The 18,124-nt window shown below is 57.9% G+C and overlaps 1 protein-coding gene and 1 long non-coding RNA gene across 3 annotated transcripts in view; one reads left to right on the top strand and one right to left on the bottom strand.

Annotated features, from left to right (window-relative positions):
- Lsm4 (LSM4 homolog, U6 small nuclear RNA and mRNA degradation associated) overlaps positions 1–9,916 on the top strand; it is a 14,237-nt gene extending 4,321 nt beyond the window's left edge. For both annotated transcript variants that reach the window (XM_015489261.2, XM_048795472.1), the window contains exons 2-5: positions 1,471–1,512; positions 4,315–4,413; positions 7,760–7,943; positions 9,379–9,916. In XM_015489261.2, the coding sequence (XP_015344747.1) occupies positions 1,471–1,512; positions 4,315–4,413; positions 7,760–7,943; positions 9,379–9,470 (417 nt within the window). In that variant the 3' untranslated portion in view covers positions 9,471–9,916. The remainder of the gene's footprint in view (positions 1–1,470; positions 1,513–4,314; positions 4,414–7,759; positions 7,944–9,378) is intronic.
- LOC125613825 lies at positions 3,713–5,315 on the bottom strand. The gene is made up of 2 exons (XR_007344420.1): positions 5,258–5,315; positions 3,713–4,719 (listed from the first exon to the last, which is right to left on the bottom strand). It is a non-coding gene; the product is annotated as an uncharacterized LOC125613825 (long non-coding RNA).
- Positions 9,917–18,124: the final 8,208 nt, after the last annotated feature.

The raw sequence follows: 18,124 nt of genomic DNA, 5'->3' as shown, positions 1-18,124 counted from the left end.
GCACTGAAGCCCTGTCTTCTGTGAGGTGTTTTCTCAGCCCTGGGGCCCTCAGAGCCAGAACCTTCATCCTGACCACACTGGGATGGACTCTGGACCCAGGCACTGCCACCTGAGTCACCCTTCTTTCTGGAAGCCCAGAGGCAGTCCCCAGGGAATGAGTCATTCTTTGTGTTTCTAAAATGAAAAGAGCTGATTTTTTCCCCCCAGTTATAAAAATACTACCAAGGGCTGGAGGCGGAGTTCAGTGGTAGAGCCTAGTGCTTGAGATCCTGGGGCCCTGGGTTCAGCCCCAACACCAGGAAAAACAAAAACACCAAACTACCAGGCCAGGTACTGGGGCATGTGCCTGTGGTGCCAGCTGCCTGTGCAGCTGAGGCAGGATTGCTTGAGCCCAGCCTGGGAACATAGCGAGACCCCATCTCAAAACAAAAATATTACATATTTGTCATGAAAGAGGAATTCAGTAGTAATAGAAAAAGGAAAAATCGAGTTATCTGTGTGTGTGTAAAGATTCCATCTGTTTGTTGTCTGCCATTGCCTGCAAAAAGAAGCAGGCTTTTTCTGGAATATTCTTCTGCCTTCCTTTGGTGAATATCTTTGAACCCCCAGCTCAGATGTGTCCACTTCAGGTTGGGGTTGACCCCTCAATAGGGCCTGGCAGAGTCAGTTGTGGGCCAGTGGGGCGTGGGCTTAGGCCAACCTGGGGCAGACAGGGTCAGGTTGGGCCTGTATCTTCCCAGCTGCCTGCCATTCAGCAAGTTCCTTGGCCTCCGCACTGAAGCATCCCCGTCTCCATCCCGTCCGGTTGTCTCGGGCAGGGGAAATGGTCCTGGGCTGGGGTGGTGGTGGCTGCAGCCCCAGGTATAAGCGTGGTGTCTCAGTACACCCAGGCGGCGGGTTCCAGGCCTCTCCTGGACACCCAGACCCACGTGGGTGCTCGGGTCCCTAGAGTCAGGAGACCCCGCGCGGCTGCCATGCTGTGTGCAGAGTTGGTTTGCTGTGTTGTTTGAGGAGTAATAACAACAAAATCCATGTCTCCAGTACAGACACAATTTTATTCAAATATTTTCCATCTGCATTTGGTTGGGTACCCCTGATGCAGAGGCCAGTCACAGGCGCAGAGGCATCTCGGACACCGTGTGGTCGAGTAGAAAATGCAGGCGACACAGGGACCCGTGTTGTGATGCTGTCTGTAAACCCTAAGGCAGGGCCCTGCTCTGCACTGGGTGTGGGTAAATGTAGCAAGAGTTGTGAAGAAATGACCAGAACGGTCAGCACCAAGGCCAGGTGGCAGCTGCCTCTGTGAGGGGAGGGCATGAGACTCCTGGTCCAAGAGGTGGGTGTGTGTGGTGGGGTGGGCTGAGGGAGGAGAGGCGCTGTCGTTTGGGGTGGTCCAGGTTCGCTCCTGCACTCCCAAGGGGCATTGGGGGTGCTGGTCAGACAAGTCACGTGACTTTGTTTGCCTTGCAGCTTCCCTTATCGCTGCTGAAGACAGCTCAGAACCACCCCATGGTGAGTAGGTGCTGGGCTAAGGTGGCCTGTTCAGAGGGGACATGTTGAGGGTGGAGACAGGCCCCTCTGGATGGGGGATTTCCTGCTTGTCTGAACACCAAGGCTCGTTCTCTCTTCCCTCCCAACTATGTTCACACCCAAGATGTTTCTGCTCCTTAGGAAGGTGGCACATGCTGCCATGCGCAGTGGCAGCTTGTGATCCCCGTCCCTTGAGCAGCCAGGGCAAGAGAATTTGGTTAAAGGTCAGCCTGGGCAACTTAGCGAGATCCTCTCTCAAAATAATAAAAATGGCCTGGGCGCAGCTCAGTAGTGGAGCACCACTGGGTTCAGCCCCTGCAGACATAAGGGAATCAGGGGACGGACTTTGCTCCCGAAACTACTTCTGTCTTCAATAATACACGTGGCCGCTGTCCACATCAGTGAGCTGTTTCTCTTTTACATTTTTTTCTTCAAGTGTAACCAACACGCCACACAGAGGAGCCGGCTCCACTGTGTGTTCCTTTGCTGCTGGAGCTCCCTCAGGCCTGGCCTCGGCACGTACCCTGGTGTCTGCCTTGAAACATACAACGCACTGGCGTTAGCACACGCACAGCTTGGGAAGAACATTCGTGGCCCCCAGAAGAGACCCTGTCCCCATTAGCAGTCACTCCATTTCCCTTCCCCAGCCTAGTACAGCTACTGATCTGCTTTCTGTTCCGGGTGCACAAGTTCTGGACATTCCATATGAACATGGGATGGAGAACATGTGGCCTTTCGTGTCTGGCCTCCTTCATGGACATTGTGTTCTTGAGGTTCACCCTGTGATAGTGTCAGTGCTCCATTGTGGCCAGATGACATTCCATTGTAGGCAGACCACATTGTGTTCACACATTTATCTGTTAATGGGCTTTCTAACGATGTCCACTCTTGCGCTGTTGCAAATAGTGTCATTGCAAATACACATCTTTATTCATATTGTTTCTCTTGGGCAGAGATCACAGTTGATTTTTTTTTTTTTTTTTTTTGGTGGTGCTGGGGCTGGAACCCAGGGTCTTGTGCATCTTGTGCGTGTTAGGTACCTGCTAGCCACTGAGCAGTGCCCCCCACTGTGATTCTTTTTTTTTTTTTTTTCTTTCAGTCTCAGCCTTTCCCCAGCAGTAGCATATTTAGAATGATGTGCTACTTACCTTTGTCCTCAAACCACATCAAAAAAGGCAATTATTGTTGCTGTGAGGAACAGCATTTCCAGGCCACCAAAGTCCACATAGCCAGGCGCGGTGACGCACACCTATAATCCCAGCAGCTCTGGAGGCTGAGGCAGGAGGATTGTGAGTTCAAAGCCAGCCTCAGCAAAAGCAAGGTGCTAAGCAACTCAGTGAGACCGTCTCTAAATAAAATACAAAATAGGGCTGGGGATGTGGCTCAGTGGTTGAGTGCCCTGAGTTCAATCCCTGGTACCCAAAAAAGAAATAAAAATTTTAAAAATCAGTGGTTAAGTGCATCTTGGCTTTAATCCCTATTTTTAAATTTTGTTTTTAAGTTTTAAAATATTTTTATTAAATATTTATTCAATATGAAGTTTTTTTTTTAATATTTATTTTTTAGGTGTAGATGGACACAACACAATGCCTTTATTTTTATGAGGTGCTGAGGATCGAACCCGGGTCCCGACCGTGCTAGGCGAGTGCTCTACCGCTGAGCGATAATCCTAGCCCCCCAATATGAAGTTTTATTTATTTAATTTGATTTATTTGTGGTGCTGGGACTTGAGCCCAGGGCCTCAGGCCTGATAAGCATGTGCCCTGCCACTGACCTGTGCTCCTGACCCTAACCTGTGCTCCTGACTCCTGGATTTGAACCCCAGGACCACAAATGGGGGGGGGGTGGTAGGCAAGTGCATGCCACTGAATTCTATCCCCAGCCTTTTTTATTTTTAATTTCAAGACAGGGTCTCATTAAGTTGCTGAGGCTGGCCTTGAATGTGCCACCCTCCTGCATCAGCCTCTCAAATTGCTGGGATTGCAGTTTGATTGCAGGCATTCGCTGCTGCACTGGGCTTAAAAGTTTTTTTTTTTAATGAATATATGAATATACAACCAGTGTCACTCCACATTGTGGACAACCACAAGAAGGGGAGGTTAGACTTCAAGTTTGCCTGATACGTCAGAACACACTCCACTGTCGTGTATATCTAAAAAGAACAAATAAAGGCTTTTTTTTAAAAAAAGGCCATCTGGAGCCGGGTGTGTGGCACCCACCTGTTATCCCAGCGGCTCAGGAGGCTGAGGCAGGAGGATGGCGAGTTCAAAGCCAGCCTCAGTAAAAGCGAGGTGCTGAGCAGCTCAGTGAGACCCTGTCTCTGAATAAAATACAAAATAGGGCTCAGGATGGGACTCAGGGGTCGAATGCCCAAGTTCAATTGTCTGTACCCCACCCCCCAAAAAAAGGCCATCTAGAAAGAAAAAGTAAGTTTTAATCAAATAAAAGTCACTGTCCCCTGGGGCTGGAGATGTGGCTCAAGCGGAATCGCGCTCGCCTGGCATGCACGGGGCGCTGGGTTCGATCCTCAGCACCACATAAAAATAAAAAATAAATATGTTGTGTCCACTGAAAACTAAAAAATAAATATTAAAAAAAAAGTCACTGTCCTCATAGAAGGTCTGATGTCATCTCCATGGTGTGCAGAGCAAGCCGAGCTTGTCCTCAGGAAGGACCACTCTGGGGTCTGGTGCTGCAGCCCTGCCCTGCGGGGGTCCCAACAAGGCCCTGGCGGTGGTTGCTAGTGGGACTGGGGCCAGTGACCATCGTCCATTTCCCTTCTAGTTGGTGGAGCTCAAGAATGGGGAGACGTACAATGGGCACCTGGTGAGCTGTGACAACTGGATGAACATCAACCTGCGGGAGGTGATCTGCACGTCCAGGGTGAGGGCCCGGCCATCCCTGGAAGCGGTGGGGGAGGTGGCAGGGAGGGCGGAGGCCGTGCACCAATCGAGCGGTTTGGCAAGGGCCACCTTCGAGCCGGCAGCACTGTCGTGGGGTGGGGACTGGGTGGGCGCAGCATCCGGAGTGCACGCTGCCACCCAGCATTCTCACTTCCCAGTGGGCGGGAGCCCTGCGTGGGCCTTGTGGAAGGGTGACAGGAACCTTCAGCTACTGCTGAGGGCGGGGAGGAGTGGTGGGACAGCGTCTGGCCAGGCCTTGAGTCCCTGAAGCACCTGGGCCTTACACCTGTGGCACAGGAAAGCTGCCCTGTCGGGTGCTGACCACCCACGTCATTCTGCCCACCTGCGTCGGCCACTGTCTGTGGGGGCCACCCTTGGCCTAGAAGGACTTAGGCCTGGGGGCACTTACGGCACATGCATGGCTGTGTGACAGGGGCAGCTACCTCCATGGGAGGACTGACCCTCCCTGTCCACCTCTGCTGCCTTCAGCTGTGGATGCTGTCTGGACTCTGAGGGGCCACGTGTCAGGAAATGTCCAAGCCACTGCGGGGGGCAGCACCAAGGCCGAATGGCCCCGAGCCTCTGGCCAGTCCCTGAACCAGGAAGTGCCTCACTGGGAGCAGCGCTTGGCGAGTTTGGGCTGGGAGACTGCTCCCCAGGGAAACCAGGCCTCCACCACTCTTGACATGACCCAGATGGCACTGACAAGAAGGACGGGTGGGGACAGCTGCTCCTTCCCATCAACCTGTGCTGATCTGTGTCCTCCCCATAGTTTGGGGGAGGAAGTGGTGGAGGGGAGAACAAGAGTGTCACCCAGGACTCACCTTGACAGAAGACAGTAGAATGTAAGAAGGGGGCCATTTTCCAGGTGTGGTGGCGCATGCCTGTCATCCCCGAGACTCAGGAGGCTGAGGCAGGAGGATCGTGAGTTCCAAGCCAGCCTCAGCGACTTAGCGAGGCCGTAGGCAACTTAGTGAGACCCAGTCTCTGAATAAAATATAAAAAGGGCTGGGGGTGTGGCTTTGTGGTTAAGCGCCCCTGGGTTCCATCCCCAACACCAACAAAAACAGAAGGGGGCCATCTCTCATCTGGATGGGCAGGCACAGGGTGGCCCCTCTGTCGTAGACAGGCTTCTTGTGTCAGCACTGGGTGGGGGCCCTGGGTGGGGGTTCTGTGGTGGGCTGCTAGTAGTGCCTCCTGGTTTTCATGCCATGCTCTTCAGCGGGTCTTGATGTGTCCACTTAGTTGTGATGGACAGTGCCATGTGAATGGCCACACTGTGTGTCTGTGTCATTCTGTGTGTAGCTGGCAGCTCTTGTCTACCTTCAGGCCTTGGAATCACCGTGTGTCAAAGGGCGAGAGCCCCTAGTGTGCTATTGACGCCTCCAGGTTCTGTGCCCTTAGCGCAGGCTGGATAATCCCCGGGGTTGGTCAGGCCTCCGCAACCTGCTCAGAGGGCCGCTGGGCTTCCCCTGAGCAGCCCTGCCCCAGCACCCGCAGTGGGCAGGAGGTCGGCGAGACTGCGGGCCCCGCCCACCTCGGTGGCAGGCACACAATGTGGAGACCCTCGGAGCTGGAAACCTGGGGAGGTGGGAGGCTGTGGGCTCCCTGCTGTTAACCAGGCCCTGTGCCCAGGTCCCCAACTCTCCATCCACACAAGGACGGGACTCAGGCCGAGGGAGCCGAGCACCGCAGGCAGCCTGCACCCTGAGCTTCCTCGGAAGGCGTGTGTGTCTGGGAGGGCGTGGCCTCCCACCCCCTCTTCTTTCTTTTCCCCAGAAACACCTACTCATTTGTTTTGGAAAGCAGATACACATTCAGGGAAGATGTGAGCTCTTGTCAGGAAAAAGACGTCTTTGGGGGTAAAGTAAGAAAGGGAGAACATGGGTTCAAGGGAGAACATGGGTCATGGGGGTCAGGAGGAGCCCGCTACCCCCCCAGGAGAGTGAATGTCCAGAGACCTTGGGAGGTTCCTGTGCTCCTGGGAAGACATGGTGCCCTTGCAGCCCATCTGTCCCTGCCAGGTCCCTCCACTGGCTGGACCAGACAGACCTAAGCACCAAGGAGTGTGGGTGACAGGAAACCGAGGGTTTGGGACAATGGGGACTGCTGAGGGCTAGGGCTATCTGGAGAGGAAAGGCAGGGACAGCACGTGGGAAGCCCTGGGAGCAACCTAGGTATGTGCTCCCTGTGGAAAGAGTGGCAAGGGCTGGGGGGCGGGCAGCCAGCAAGGCTGGCCCCAGACCTCTGCAGCCATGCTGGGGACCTGGACCTCTTCTGTGGTTCCGGGGTGAGGCGCCAGCAGGAAGCTGCTGTGGTCTGCTGTCTGGAGGTGAAGGGAGGGAGGGTTTGCATCTGTCCACAGGCGGGGCTGGGAAATGGGGCTGAACTCATCTGATAGAAGCAGCCCCAGGGCAGGGGGAGGGGGACAGGGAAGGGCAGGCCAGTGCTTGCTGGGTGTGTCCTGCTGTGGGAGGCAGTTGGCTGCTGGGTCCTCAGGGTTGACGTTGAGGGTTTAGACCTCATTTTGCTCCCCATCCTCAGTTGGCTTCTCTGAAAACTGGCATCACTTGGGCTGGGGATGTGGCTCAAGTGGTAGCGCGCTCCCCTGGCATGCGTCCGGCCCGGGTTCGATCCTCAGCACCACATACAAACAAAGATGTTGTGTCCGCCGAAAACTAAAAAATAAATATTTTTTAAAAAATTCCTTCTCTCTCTCCCTCCCCCCACCTCTCTCTCTCTCTCTTTAAAAAAAAAAAAAAAACTGGCATCACTGAAAGCTGTCCTCACCCACCCTCTTCACGAACCGTACAGGGTCACTGTGGTACTGCCCTTTGTCTCTGTGCCCAGCTCAGCCCTGCTGAGATCCGTCTTGGGTGAATGAAGGAGTGGGGGCCTATAGAGAGGGTCCCACGTGGAAGGTGGGGCTGGGGCAGCATTTGGTGTCGGGGAACCCCTCACCCCTCTGGGCTTTGGGCTGCAGATAAAAAGCTTCAGCTCAGATTGGCAGAGCCTTGGCTTAGACTGGGGAGGGTGCCGTCCCAGCCTGGGGGAACCCCATCCCACCAGCCAGGCCCAGGACCGGAGAGGCTGTCTTCCTGCAGCCTCGGGTCCCTCCTCAGTATGGAGCTGGGAGTCGGGAGAGAGCCCTCCTGGAGGCTGGACCCCTCCCGCAGCTTCCATGGGGGACCAGAGCTCCCTGAGGTGGGAACAGATGACGTCCCGGCCAGCTGAGCCCCCATGGGACCGCCCCCCCGAGCGGGTCTGAGACCCCTACCAGGACTGGGCCTGCAGAGGTGAGTGACCCCAACCTCTTCCTCACACAGGATGGGGACAAGTTCTGGCGGATGCCCGAGTGCTACATTCGAGGCAGCACCATCAAGTACCTGCGCATCCCCGACGAGATCATCGACATGGTCAAGGAGGAGGTGGTGGCCAAGGGCCGGGGCCGCGGTGGCTTGCAGCAGCAGAAGCAGCAGAAAGGCCGCGGCATGGGGGGCGCTGGGCGAGGTAGGCTCCCTGCCCCCCTCAGTGCCAGGGCCTCCCCACTGTGTGGGGACGAGCACATGGTGTCTGTCCTGCCCGGTGTTGACATTCTTGACTGGTGACATCACGGGGAGCTGCGTCAGGACAGAGTGGCTGCCAGGGCTCGTCTGTGCAGCAGCTGACGGTGCGAGTGTCGCCACTGACCCTGCCACCTGCCAGGGCCTTCTCCTGGCAGTGGTCCTTGGCACCGCCTGTCAGGGAACAGCTGTGGTGGGGCGCCCCTGCTCGAGGTCCAGCCCTGTGGCTGCCCAGGTCACAGCTGGGGGCGTTAGGAATCAGCCCTGTCTGCTGTCTGGGTCCTGCCATCTCCACGTGGCAGATGCACTGGGCGTGACAGGTCGCCTCCCTGAGCTTCAGTTTCCCCTCTGGAGAGTCTGGTGGTGCCCACCTCTGGCTGCTGGCTCAGGCCTGGCATGGAACCCTGACTACTCTGCTGGAAGCCAAGCCGTGCCCTTTTGGGTGGATGCTGGCCTCGCCGCTTCCCCCGCCTGAGATTGTGAGTCTGGCATAAAGTTCAGTTTGTTCCACAGGCAGCTCAGGCCCCATGGACCCTGTCCCTCCCACCCCTCCCAGCCTTGTGCTCGTGAGGCACCTGGGTTGTGTCCACCACTGTAGGACACCTGTATGCCTGGCAGGGCTCCCGGCAAAGCAGGGTTCACTGGGAGTGCAAGTAGCTCACTGGGGGACCGCAGCTGGAAAGGGCACTGGAGCCAGCCCTGAGCCAAGGCTCATGAGATAGTCAGGAGCAGCTGGGAGAAGGGGCAGGAGGGCGAGGGGAGCAGGACCCCTGGAGTCACGGCCCAGCAGAGTTGGTTCTGCTGCTGAGATGTGAGGTCGAGCAGCTTGTGCTGGCGTTGTCCTCTGTCCCCACAGTGCCCAGGGCCCATCACTGGCGAGAGTCTGGACTCCCGAGTCTCAGCAAAGCCGGGATGACCCTGTCTTCACAGGTGGAGGGTTCCAGAGGAGGTGGGGATTCTTGTCTCCAGACCACAGTTCGGGGCCTCCAGCCCAGCAGGCTCTGCAGAGGGGCCCGACAGTGGCACTGCATGTGGCTCAGGTGCTCAGTGAATGGCACTTGTTGGCGACAGCCTTCCTGGGGTTCCGAGCTCTGGCTGGGCTGCTCGAGTGTGTGTGCCCTGCATAGCTGGCTGCACTGGGGCACGTGGGGGGCCTGAAGCAGTGCCTGGCACCCCTGGGGCAATATCAGCCCTTGTCACAAGGAGAACATTCTCAGGCACCCACCCTCGCTTGCGCGGCAGGTGCTCTGCCTGGGTAGAGGACCTTGGGGGCAGGATTGCCGTCCCTACTTCATAGCTGCAGCTGAGGCTCAGGGGTCCCGTGACATGACCAGAGGCCAAGGCCCTGGGATCCAGCCACAGCCCCTCTTTCTGTCCCACAGGTGTGTTTGGTGGCCGGGGCCGAGGCGGGATCCCTGGCACGGGCCGAGGCCAACCTGAAAAGAAGCCGGGCAGGCAGGCGGGCAAGCAGTGAGCGCCTCCCCACCAAGCCTCGGGCAGCGGTGTGGCTGTCAGCTCCCGGGCCCGGAGAGGAGGGAAGAGCCAGGCGCGGGGACAATGCGCGCTGTATTGCGGGATCCTCTTTAGGTGAAGTCCCCCCATGGGTTTTTTGTTTGTCTTTTAAACCAACGTTGTCGTTGTACGGTTGGGAATGTCGCTGATGTTCTTGGTCCTGGGAGAAGCCCCCTCGGAGGGGAAGGTGCGGAGGGGAAGGTGCGGCAAGGGCCCTGGAGGCTCGGCCTTCCACCTCCAGCCCCTCGAGCCCAAGAAAGGCGAGTTTTTGTCTGCAGCCCCCAGTCGTCTTGAACGTAGCCCCCAGGTCGCCTTTCCAAACAGCAGGGACAAAGGACGGATGCCGCAGAGCCTGTTCCCCTTTGCCTCCTTTCTCTTTGTGTTATAAAAACAAAAACAAGTTCAGTACCAGTGCGACCCCTCATTGCCTTGAGCCACCAGGTAACCTAGTGTGTTGTGTCCACTGTCCCCGGACTCTGGAAATCAGCTCCCGTGAGGGCACTTCCCTTCCAGGGCTGTGGCCCATGTCACCAAGGGGAAGCCTCTCCACAGGACAGGGGCTCCTGTCTCTCCCGTCCTAGGAGAGGCGGCCGGGGCTCGTCCCCCCAGCTTGTGGAGGTGGAGTGCCCTGGGCAGCAGCCAGGCATGGCACCTCTGCGGCCTGGACTCCCCCTGTGCCCGGCTCCTCAGCACCTCCACCCTGGGGTTCACCAAGAGACAAGCTGCGCCGCGGCCACGGCAGGAACTCAACACGATCCCAAGACTTGCCCCGTGTGTGGCGTCCACCTGAGACATGGAGTCAGCACTTTGGAAAAATGCTTCCAGTAGCGTCGTCTGCCCGAGTTTTCCTTCTGTAAGCAGAGGCAGGAGCCGCAGGGCCAGACACCCAGACACGGTCAGCTGTCCCTGCGGGTGCTTTCTGCCCAGCTCCGTGTTGAAGCTGCTCTGAGGGGCCTTGAAGCCAAAGGGGTGCTGCCCTGGGTCCAGTCCTTCTGGGACCTTTTGGGTCCTGTGTCTCACAGGTTTCTGCCTTTAGGATTCTTCTAGCCTGGTGCCCAGGACACTGGCCGTGGCCCTCTTGGGACCTGGTGCTGTGGGAATCCTTTTGTGGTGACAGAGCAGCACTTTGTGAGGGTTGGAGGTAGAGTCATGGGGCCAGCAGGTCTGGGGCAGGCCAGCCCCAAGCCTCACAAAGCCATCTTCCTCCACAGGGACATGGACAGTTGTCGTGGCCCTGGCTTAGACTAGAGCGGACAAGCCCAGGGGCCCCTGCTTGCTAGACAGGCAGCCCTTGGCATGGTCCCCCCCTGTGCTGAGGGCCCAGGGGCCTAGGGCAGGGCAGAGGCTCCCCACTCCCAGCCCATAGAGGCCCCTGGGGTCAGCTCTTGGGTGAGGCCCTGATAGAGTCCAGGAGCTCAGGGTCAAGCTCACAGGAAGCCCTGGAGGCCTTTCCCCTCCCCACTGGGCTCTGCCCAGGGTCGCCTCCCTCACCAGGCTGAACCAGAGCGCTCGGAGCCTCTGGCTCCTTTTACTGGCCTCTGGGGATCAGTTAGTGGGTCTTTCAGGGGCTAATCCCCGGTGCCAGGCTGCGTAATCTGCGTAATCGTGGCTTCTCGCCTGCGTAGCCAGACACGGGAGCCGCTCTGACCTTTCCAGCCAGGCAGCTCCAGGCTCCCAGCCCAGTTCCCCTCTCCCCTGTGACGCGAGCACAGTGCCCTGGCCTGCCCCAGCGGCCTTGCCTCCCCTCCTGAGGTGGTGCAGACGGGCCTCCAGGGCTGCCCCCTCCCGGGCCTGGTGTCAGCACAGCCCAGGTTTCTGTCTCTTCCTGGTTGGTTTTAGAGGATGAGCCTCGGCCTCTGCACAGAAGAGAAACCAAAAGCACCAGCCCAGCTCCTGACCTAGACCTTCCGCGTCTTCCTGCTGGTCCACGGGGCCCGGGTCTGCACCCTGTCACCTGGCCAGAGAGGGGCCCCTCCTGTGCGGGGTTCTCACCCGCCCCCAGGACCTTCTCCCTGGCGCTGGCTTTCTGGCATAGAGGCCCACGCATACGCCCTCGCTGCAGCACAGCGTGACTCAGCCAGAGGCTGAGCTGGGCAGGGCCACCCCCACCCCCTGCACACTAGGAGGCACAGCCTGTTTCAGGGACACGTGCAGAGACTGGCTCCCAGGGCAGCAGTAGGAAGTGTCCCCTGCCACTCCCTTACCTGGCCACAGCAGACATCAGGGCTCTGCTGGGCTTCCATGCTGCCCAGAGCCCCTGCCCCCGCATCGCCTCCCCTGCCCCTGCCCCTGCCCCTGTGGCTGGACCTGGGCCCAGCGCATCCTGGCATGGCAGTGAATGTGCCCTGCCATCCCTCCCTGAGGACAGAGGCTGGTGGAGGGTAAACTCGGCCTGATGACCACGGCAGGCGCCAGGGGGACCTGGGGCATCTGCCCTGTCTCCACGCAGTGGCAGCATGGCAGAGCCCCCGCCCTGAAGCCCTCCCCTTCCACCGTGGGCCAGCCGCGGGCACGCCAACTGCTGGGGAAAGAGGAAACTGAGGCCCGGGAGGAGGGTGGCGGCTGCACAGGTGACCAGGGAAGGCCAGGGTGGTTTCTGAGGTTAGGGAAGGCTTGAGGGAGGCCAGGGAGCTAACCATCTGGGAGAAGGACTTCCCAGACCAGGCCCTGTTCCCCAAAGATGGGAGCAAAGCAAGAGGGAAAGGAAATGGGGAAGAGGCAGGCCCTGAGTGACATAGGAACCTTCTAGAACAGCTGGAGGCAAGAAATCAGGAGACCAGAGCAGGCAAGACCAGGGGCTCAACCCAGGGTGCAGGATAGAGGCCCATGGGGTCCAGCACGCTGGGGAGGGACCTCCTCCCCCAGATTGGAGGAGAGGCCCCTGAGGGGGCCTCACAGTCATACCAAGCCCCAAGCATGGGAAGCCCTGGGCTGCTGTGGGCGTGGAGCAAGGCGTGGGCACGAGCAGGCACTGAGGATGAGGATGAGCCACTCAGCCCCCGCCTCGCCCTGCTGGTCCCTGTGGGTTTACAGAGCCGCTTCACCTGGCACCTCCAAGGGTCCTCACAGAGAGAAACAGGCTCCAGGGACAGGAGCGGGTGCCCACAGCAGCCAGTGTTTACCTCTCCCCAAGTATGGGCTGAGCAGCTCTGGAATCCACCCCGGGGAGGCATCGCCACTCAGCCCAGGCACAGACAGGGTGAGCAACCTGCCCTGCGTCACACAGCCCACTCCGCTCCCTCTGCAGCCGCCCCAGAGCTCCTCCCTCTGTTGCCTCTTGAATTCAGAGCACCCAGTGACCTCTCCTGACTTAGGTGTGTCAGGCCCAAAATGAGGAGTCCAGAAGTGGCTGGGACGGGCAGGTGAGGTCAGAGATCTGCTCCTGCCTAAAATGCATTCCCCTGGGCTGGGGGTGGAGCTCGGGAGTGGAGCGCTTGCCCAGCACGTAGGAGGCCCTGGGCTCCATCCAGTGCCACAAAAACTAAAGTAAAGAAATAACTCTCCTGGTTACAGCATCAGAGAGGCTCAGGGTGCCTGGCAGGTGTGACCCACGTGCCATGGTTTCCTCCCTGGTCAGCAGGGGACACACAGCTTCCCCCACAGGACAGATGCTGGTAACCACCATAGGACCAGCCTGGTATACAGCAGGTGTTCAATAAATGCAGGAAACACTCTGGCAACTTGAGAACACCTGCAGTGTGTCCACACATTCTTGGTTCTAATGCTGTGGGGTTGGTGAGAGGCTCTTCTTGTCCAAGGTGGTTTCCCTGCTGGCCCAGCCCTGGATGGAAGCAATAGCCAGGTCACTGTCCTTGGTGACTGGAAGCCTGACCCTGGACCAGTGAGCATTCTCCTTGCAGGCCCAGGATTCTGCCTTGAGAACACCCTCGGGGCCTGGCCCAGCCTCTGGCCACACAGTGACTCACCCCTGCCCCGCCTCCACTGGAACCAGGCACCGAAATAGTCACCCTAGCTTGCTCTCGGGAGTGGCCGTGGAAATATTTCAGGGCTGCGTTCAATGCCTAAAAATAATCTCCGTGTCCCTGAGTGTCTTCCCCTCCCTATTCTCTCTTCTGAACCACATGGGCCAGGACCTTTCACGCCACGCCCCTCGGCCCGTGGAATGTCCCCAGCAAACAGAAGGAGCCCTGGCCTCCCTGTCTCCATGTTGCTGTGGAGCTACTCAGACACTTTCCAGGGCCCTGTCAACCGAGCCTTTCTGAAACCCCAGAAGTCTTTTTGGGGAGAGAAGGCCTGGCCTCAGTGACCTTGTCCAGGGAGACCTGTACTGTTCAAGAGTTCTTCCTTAAGCACTGAAAAATAGTACCAGGCGCAGTGGTGCCCACCTGTGATCCCAGGGCTCAGGAGGCTGCGCAGGAGGATCGAGGGTTCAAAGCCAGCCTCAGCCACTTATTAAAGCCCTAAGCAACTTGGTGAGACCCTGTCTCAAAAAAAATAATAAGAAGGCTGGGGATGCGGTCAGTGGGTAAGTGACCTGGGTTTGATCCCCAGTACAAAAAAAAAAAAAGAAAAATGTTCTGTTTGTATTCACAAGATGACCTGAAGCAGGTCCCCAGCTGGACTGATCTCCACCCCTTTGCCCACCCACTGACCATGAGACCCCATGTAGATCGGGGTCCTTTCCTTCCCCAGGGTGTGTGGACAGTCCCCTCCATGACTTCCAATGTCCTCACCATCATCAACCTCCTGGTCACACTCAGTAGCCCCTGTGGCCTCAAAGAGTGGCCAACCACAAGCACTTCAGCTTCCTGGAGACCAGAAGGAGGGGAAGTGGGGGCCAGGGCTAGGGTCCTTCTGCCTTTCAGCCCATCAGCGGGGACCCAGGGTTTCAGTCCTCTGAGGCCACCGGCTGGAGAGCACGGCAGGTGCAGACCCAGGAGCAGGTGCCCCAAGCTGTGGTGGAAAGGCAGCAAGTGGCGGTGACAGAGGAAGCCGGTGGCAGGTGCCCCAAGATGACCTCCCTTCTCACTCCTCCCTGGGCAGGTGACAGAGCCAGGTCCCTGAACCCACACATTTCACGCTTTTTTTTCCCCCTTTGGTACCAGGGATGGAACCCAGGGGCACTCAGCCACTGAGCCACACCCCCAGCCCTTTTTTATATTATTTAGAGAGAGGGTCTCACTGAGTTGCTGAGGCTGGCCTTGAGTTCGCCATCCTCCTGCCTCAGCCTCCGGAGCCGCTGGATCCCAGGTGCAGGAATGCACCTCCCTTCTCCCAGTACTGGGGACTGAGCCCAAGGGCGCTCTTCCCCCAGCTCCATCCCCAGCCATTGTTATGTTATTTTTACCTGAGGACAGGGTCTGGCTAGTTGCTGATGCTGGCCTTGAACTTGCTATCCTCTTGCCTTAGCCTCTCTGGTTGCTGGGTTTACAGGTGTGTGCCACCGTGGCAAGATTTCCTTAGTTTTAATCTCAAATGTAATGTTCCTGTTTGTAAAAACTGAGGTTAAGAGTCTCAACATGAAATTAACTTTTTTTTTTTTTTGGTGCTGGGGAGGGAACTAAGCAAGCACTCTACCACGGAGCCACACCCCAAGCCTCCAATTTTTCGACACTTTTGGGTTCCAGCCACACTATAGCATGGGCCAGGGCTCCATTCCTCCTTCTTTGAACCCAGGGGCATTTTGCCATGGAGCCACATCCCCAGCCCTGTCTTAGTTTTTAGTTTTGAGACAGCCGTGCGCCACGGTGCCCGGCCCCATTCCTCCTTGTGGCCGAATTATATTCTGTTACAAGGACAGGCCACAGTTTTGCCTTTCGTTTTTGCGGTGCTGGGGATGGAACCCAGGGCCTCGCACCCACAAGGCAAGCGCTGTGCCACTGTGCTGCCTCCCAGCCCAGATCACGTGTATTTACCCTTCTTTTGCTGAGGGACATTCAGGTTCAGGCTGTTTGGATGGGAGTGTATGTTGAGGATTAGGTGCAGTTCAAGTGCTTAATCCCCACCCCCAGCTTTAAAGTCATACACTATGAAATGCTCATTTGCACAGTTTTTCTTTGGGGAAATAAAGGTACAAGCCAAAAAGGAAACAGGCCATCTCCTAGGCTTTTATACTCTAAAGATGGAGTAGAGACAGAAAATAGGGAAAGCAAGAATGAAATACCATAAATGCCAGGTGAAGAACCAAAAGATCTTCCAGGCAGTGGGACGTGCAAAGGCCCTGAGGTAGGCAGAAGCTGATGTGGCTGGAAGTAGGTCAAGTTGGGGGGAGAGGGGAGGAGAGGGACAGATGGGGCCTGCAGGCTGTGGGAAAGAGTCTAAGATGTACTCTGAGGTGGGGAAACAGGGAGACTGAGACTCAGGGAGAGAGAGGGAGAGAGACTGGGAGCCCAAGGAAGAGATGGGGACTTAGCATCTTGAGATCTGGGCCCCAATGGCCAAGAAGGCTTCAGCTGTGTCTTGCAGCCCACCCCAGACCCCTCTGCGGTACTCTGACTTCACTAGCACAGGCAACCACCCTGCACCCAGAACAGTGTGGGCATACAGTAGGCACTCTATAGATGTTGGATGAATGGGTAAACAGAGGGATGGACAGATGAGTGGATGTGGATGGAGAAATGGACGGGCGGATGGGCTGGGTGGGTGGATGGATGAGCAGGTGGGTAGATGAATGGACGGTGGAGGAAGACTCGGTGCCGAGGTCACGGCCCTGAGAAGCTGCATTTCCCACCGTCCAGCAGGAGCCTGGGCAGTGGCCTGTGCGGTGGTGGGTGGAGGGACAGCAAAGCCAGCCTCAGGGGCCCAGCTCTCCGCTGTAGCCTCATAAGATCTGGGTGGAGGCTGTGGGGTGGGCAGAGCAGGTGCTGCGCACAGGCCAGGCAGGGGCGGCCGGCGGGTACCAGATGCTGCTACTGCCTCTGCCGCTGAGTCAGTGTCACCATGGCAACTCGGCCTGCAGGGTGCTCCTGGGCACACCCCCTCACTGCAGCCACCACCACAGCCGCCTCCTGGCAGGGGCAGGGGGAGCGAGCTCCGGGCCTAGAGCTCTGGGCCCGGGTTCCCCGGCAGCCTGGGGACCACATGCTGCCCTCCCACCCCCTTCGCAGCCCTTCCATCTCCTGGGATTGGACAGGGTGGGGTCCCCAGATGAGGACAAGATCTGCTTACTAGATATGAAGAAGTGGCTACAGTTGGGGGGGCGAAGGGGAGAGGGGCCTCAGTAAGGAGCCACAGTAGGTATGGAGAGGTGGGGGGTGGTAACGCAGCTATCCCCAAACCTGAGCCCCCCGTCTCCTCTGGGGCATGGATGCTCATGGGGAAACCGAGGCAGGGAGAGACACCACGGGCTCCACCTGGGATGGCAAGGACTTGAACTACTCTCTACCGGCTGTAGAGGATTGGGGTACCCCTGTGACCCCACCTCCTCTCATCGCTGCTCACCCGACTGACTCAGGACCCCTCCTTGATAATCCTCCAACACTCCCCAAATCCCTACTCCAGGGCCTTTGCACAAGCTCTTCCAGCTCCACAGCCCCTTCCCTCTGGTATCTTCCAGGTACCCTCTCTGCTGATGTCAAAGACTCTCTGAATCCCCTCCCCAAACTTTTTCCCTCCCTCTCGGGATTGGGCAACCAGGTGGTGATGTGCCCGTGTCTGGCCCCTCCAACATGACCCAGAGCTGGAGGAACAGGGCAAGGACTTGGGGAGACCGATAGCTCCCTGGGCAGGGTTGACCCTCCATTGGGGCCACAAGACCCCATCAGACACCAGCAATCAGGGATCAAATCAGGCCAGGCGGCCAAGCCCCAGGGCTGGAGTCACCTCCATGGCCTCCTCCTCCAGGGCACCTGCCTGATGCCTCCAGGCCACACTGGGGCCTCCACCTCCCACTGATCATCTGGAGTCACCGAGTCCCCCCAGCCCTGGCGTGCTGCCCTGGCTAAGTCCCTTTACCTTGGCCATAGAGAAATATTTATATGGTCACCTCTTTTTGCTAAGGGGTGGTGTCATGTCCTCGGCCAAGGGCTGTGGTCCCTTCGCAAAACATGGATCTGGTTAAAAAACGATCATGTGTCTCATTTTGTTTGTGTCTTGGTCTGGGGATTGAATTCGGGCCTCATACATGCTAAGCAGAGGCTGGGTCACCCCTGAGCCCCAGTCCTCCCAGTCCTGTCACCCGCTGGCCCTGCCTTCTCCGGCCCTTGTCCCCTCTCACCTGCTTTCTCCCGGCACTCCGGGCCTCTCTTTCTCTGGCTCCTATAATTTTCCTCCCTCCTAGTCCCCCTCTCTCCTCCATCTCCTTCATTTCTTATCTCTATCTCCCCGGGTCACTAACTAGCTGTCCTATCCGGCTGTCACTGTGCTCTGGGGCTCCCATCAGGAGGTCTAGGTCTAGCCCAGCCCTGCAGAGCTCGGTGGGGCCTTGGCCTCCACCCATCTGCCCATTTTTCCCAGGTCTTGGCCGAGGGCCAGAAGGGCGCCCTGCGGGGGAAGGGGAAATTCCAGCGGCCCAAAGCCAGTCCCCTCCCCTGCCCAGAGTCCCCTCCAGGGCGCCGGCGGGAAAGGGGTTAACCCGGGAAGGGGTTAACTGCGCGCAGTCCCCTCCCCCCAGCCCTGCATTTAATTAGCCGCCCGGGCAGGGAGGGTGGGTTCCAG

The sequence above is a fragment of the Marmota marmota genome, unplaced genomic scaffold (assembly GCF_001458135.2).
Source record: "Marmota marmota marmota unplaced genomic scaffold, marMar, whole genome shotgun sequence".
Classification (NCBI taxonomy): domain Eukaryota; kingdom Metazoa; phylum Chordata; class Mammalia; order Rodentia; family Sciuridae; genus Marmota; species Marmota marmota.
The sequence above is the reverse complement of the archived record's forward strand: the minus strand, read 5'-3'. Positions and strand labels throughout refer to the sequence as shown.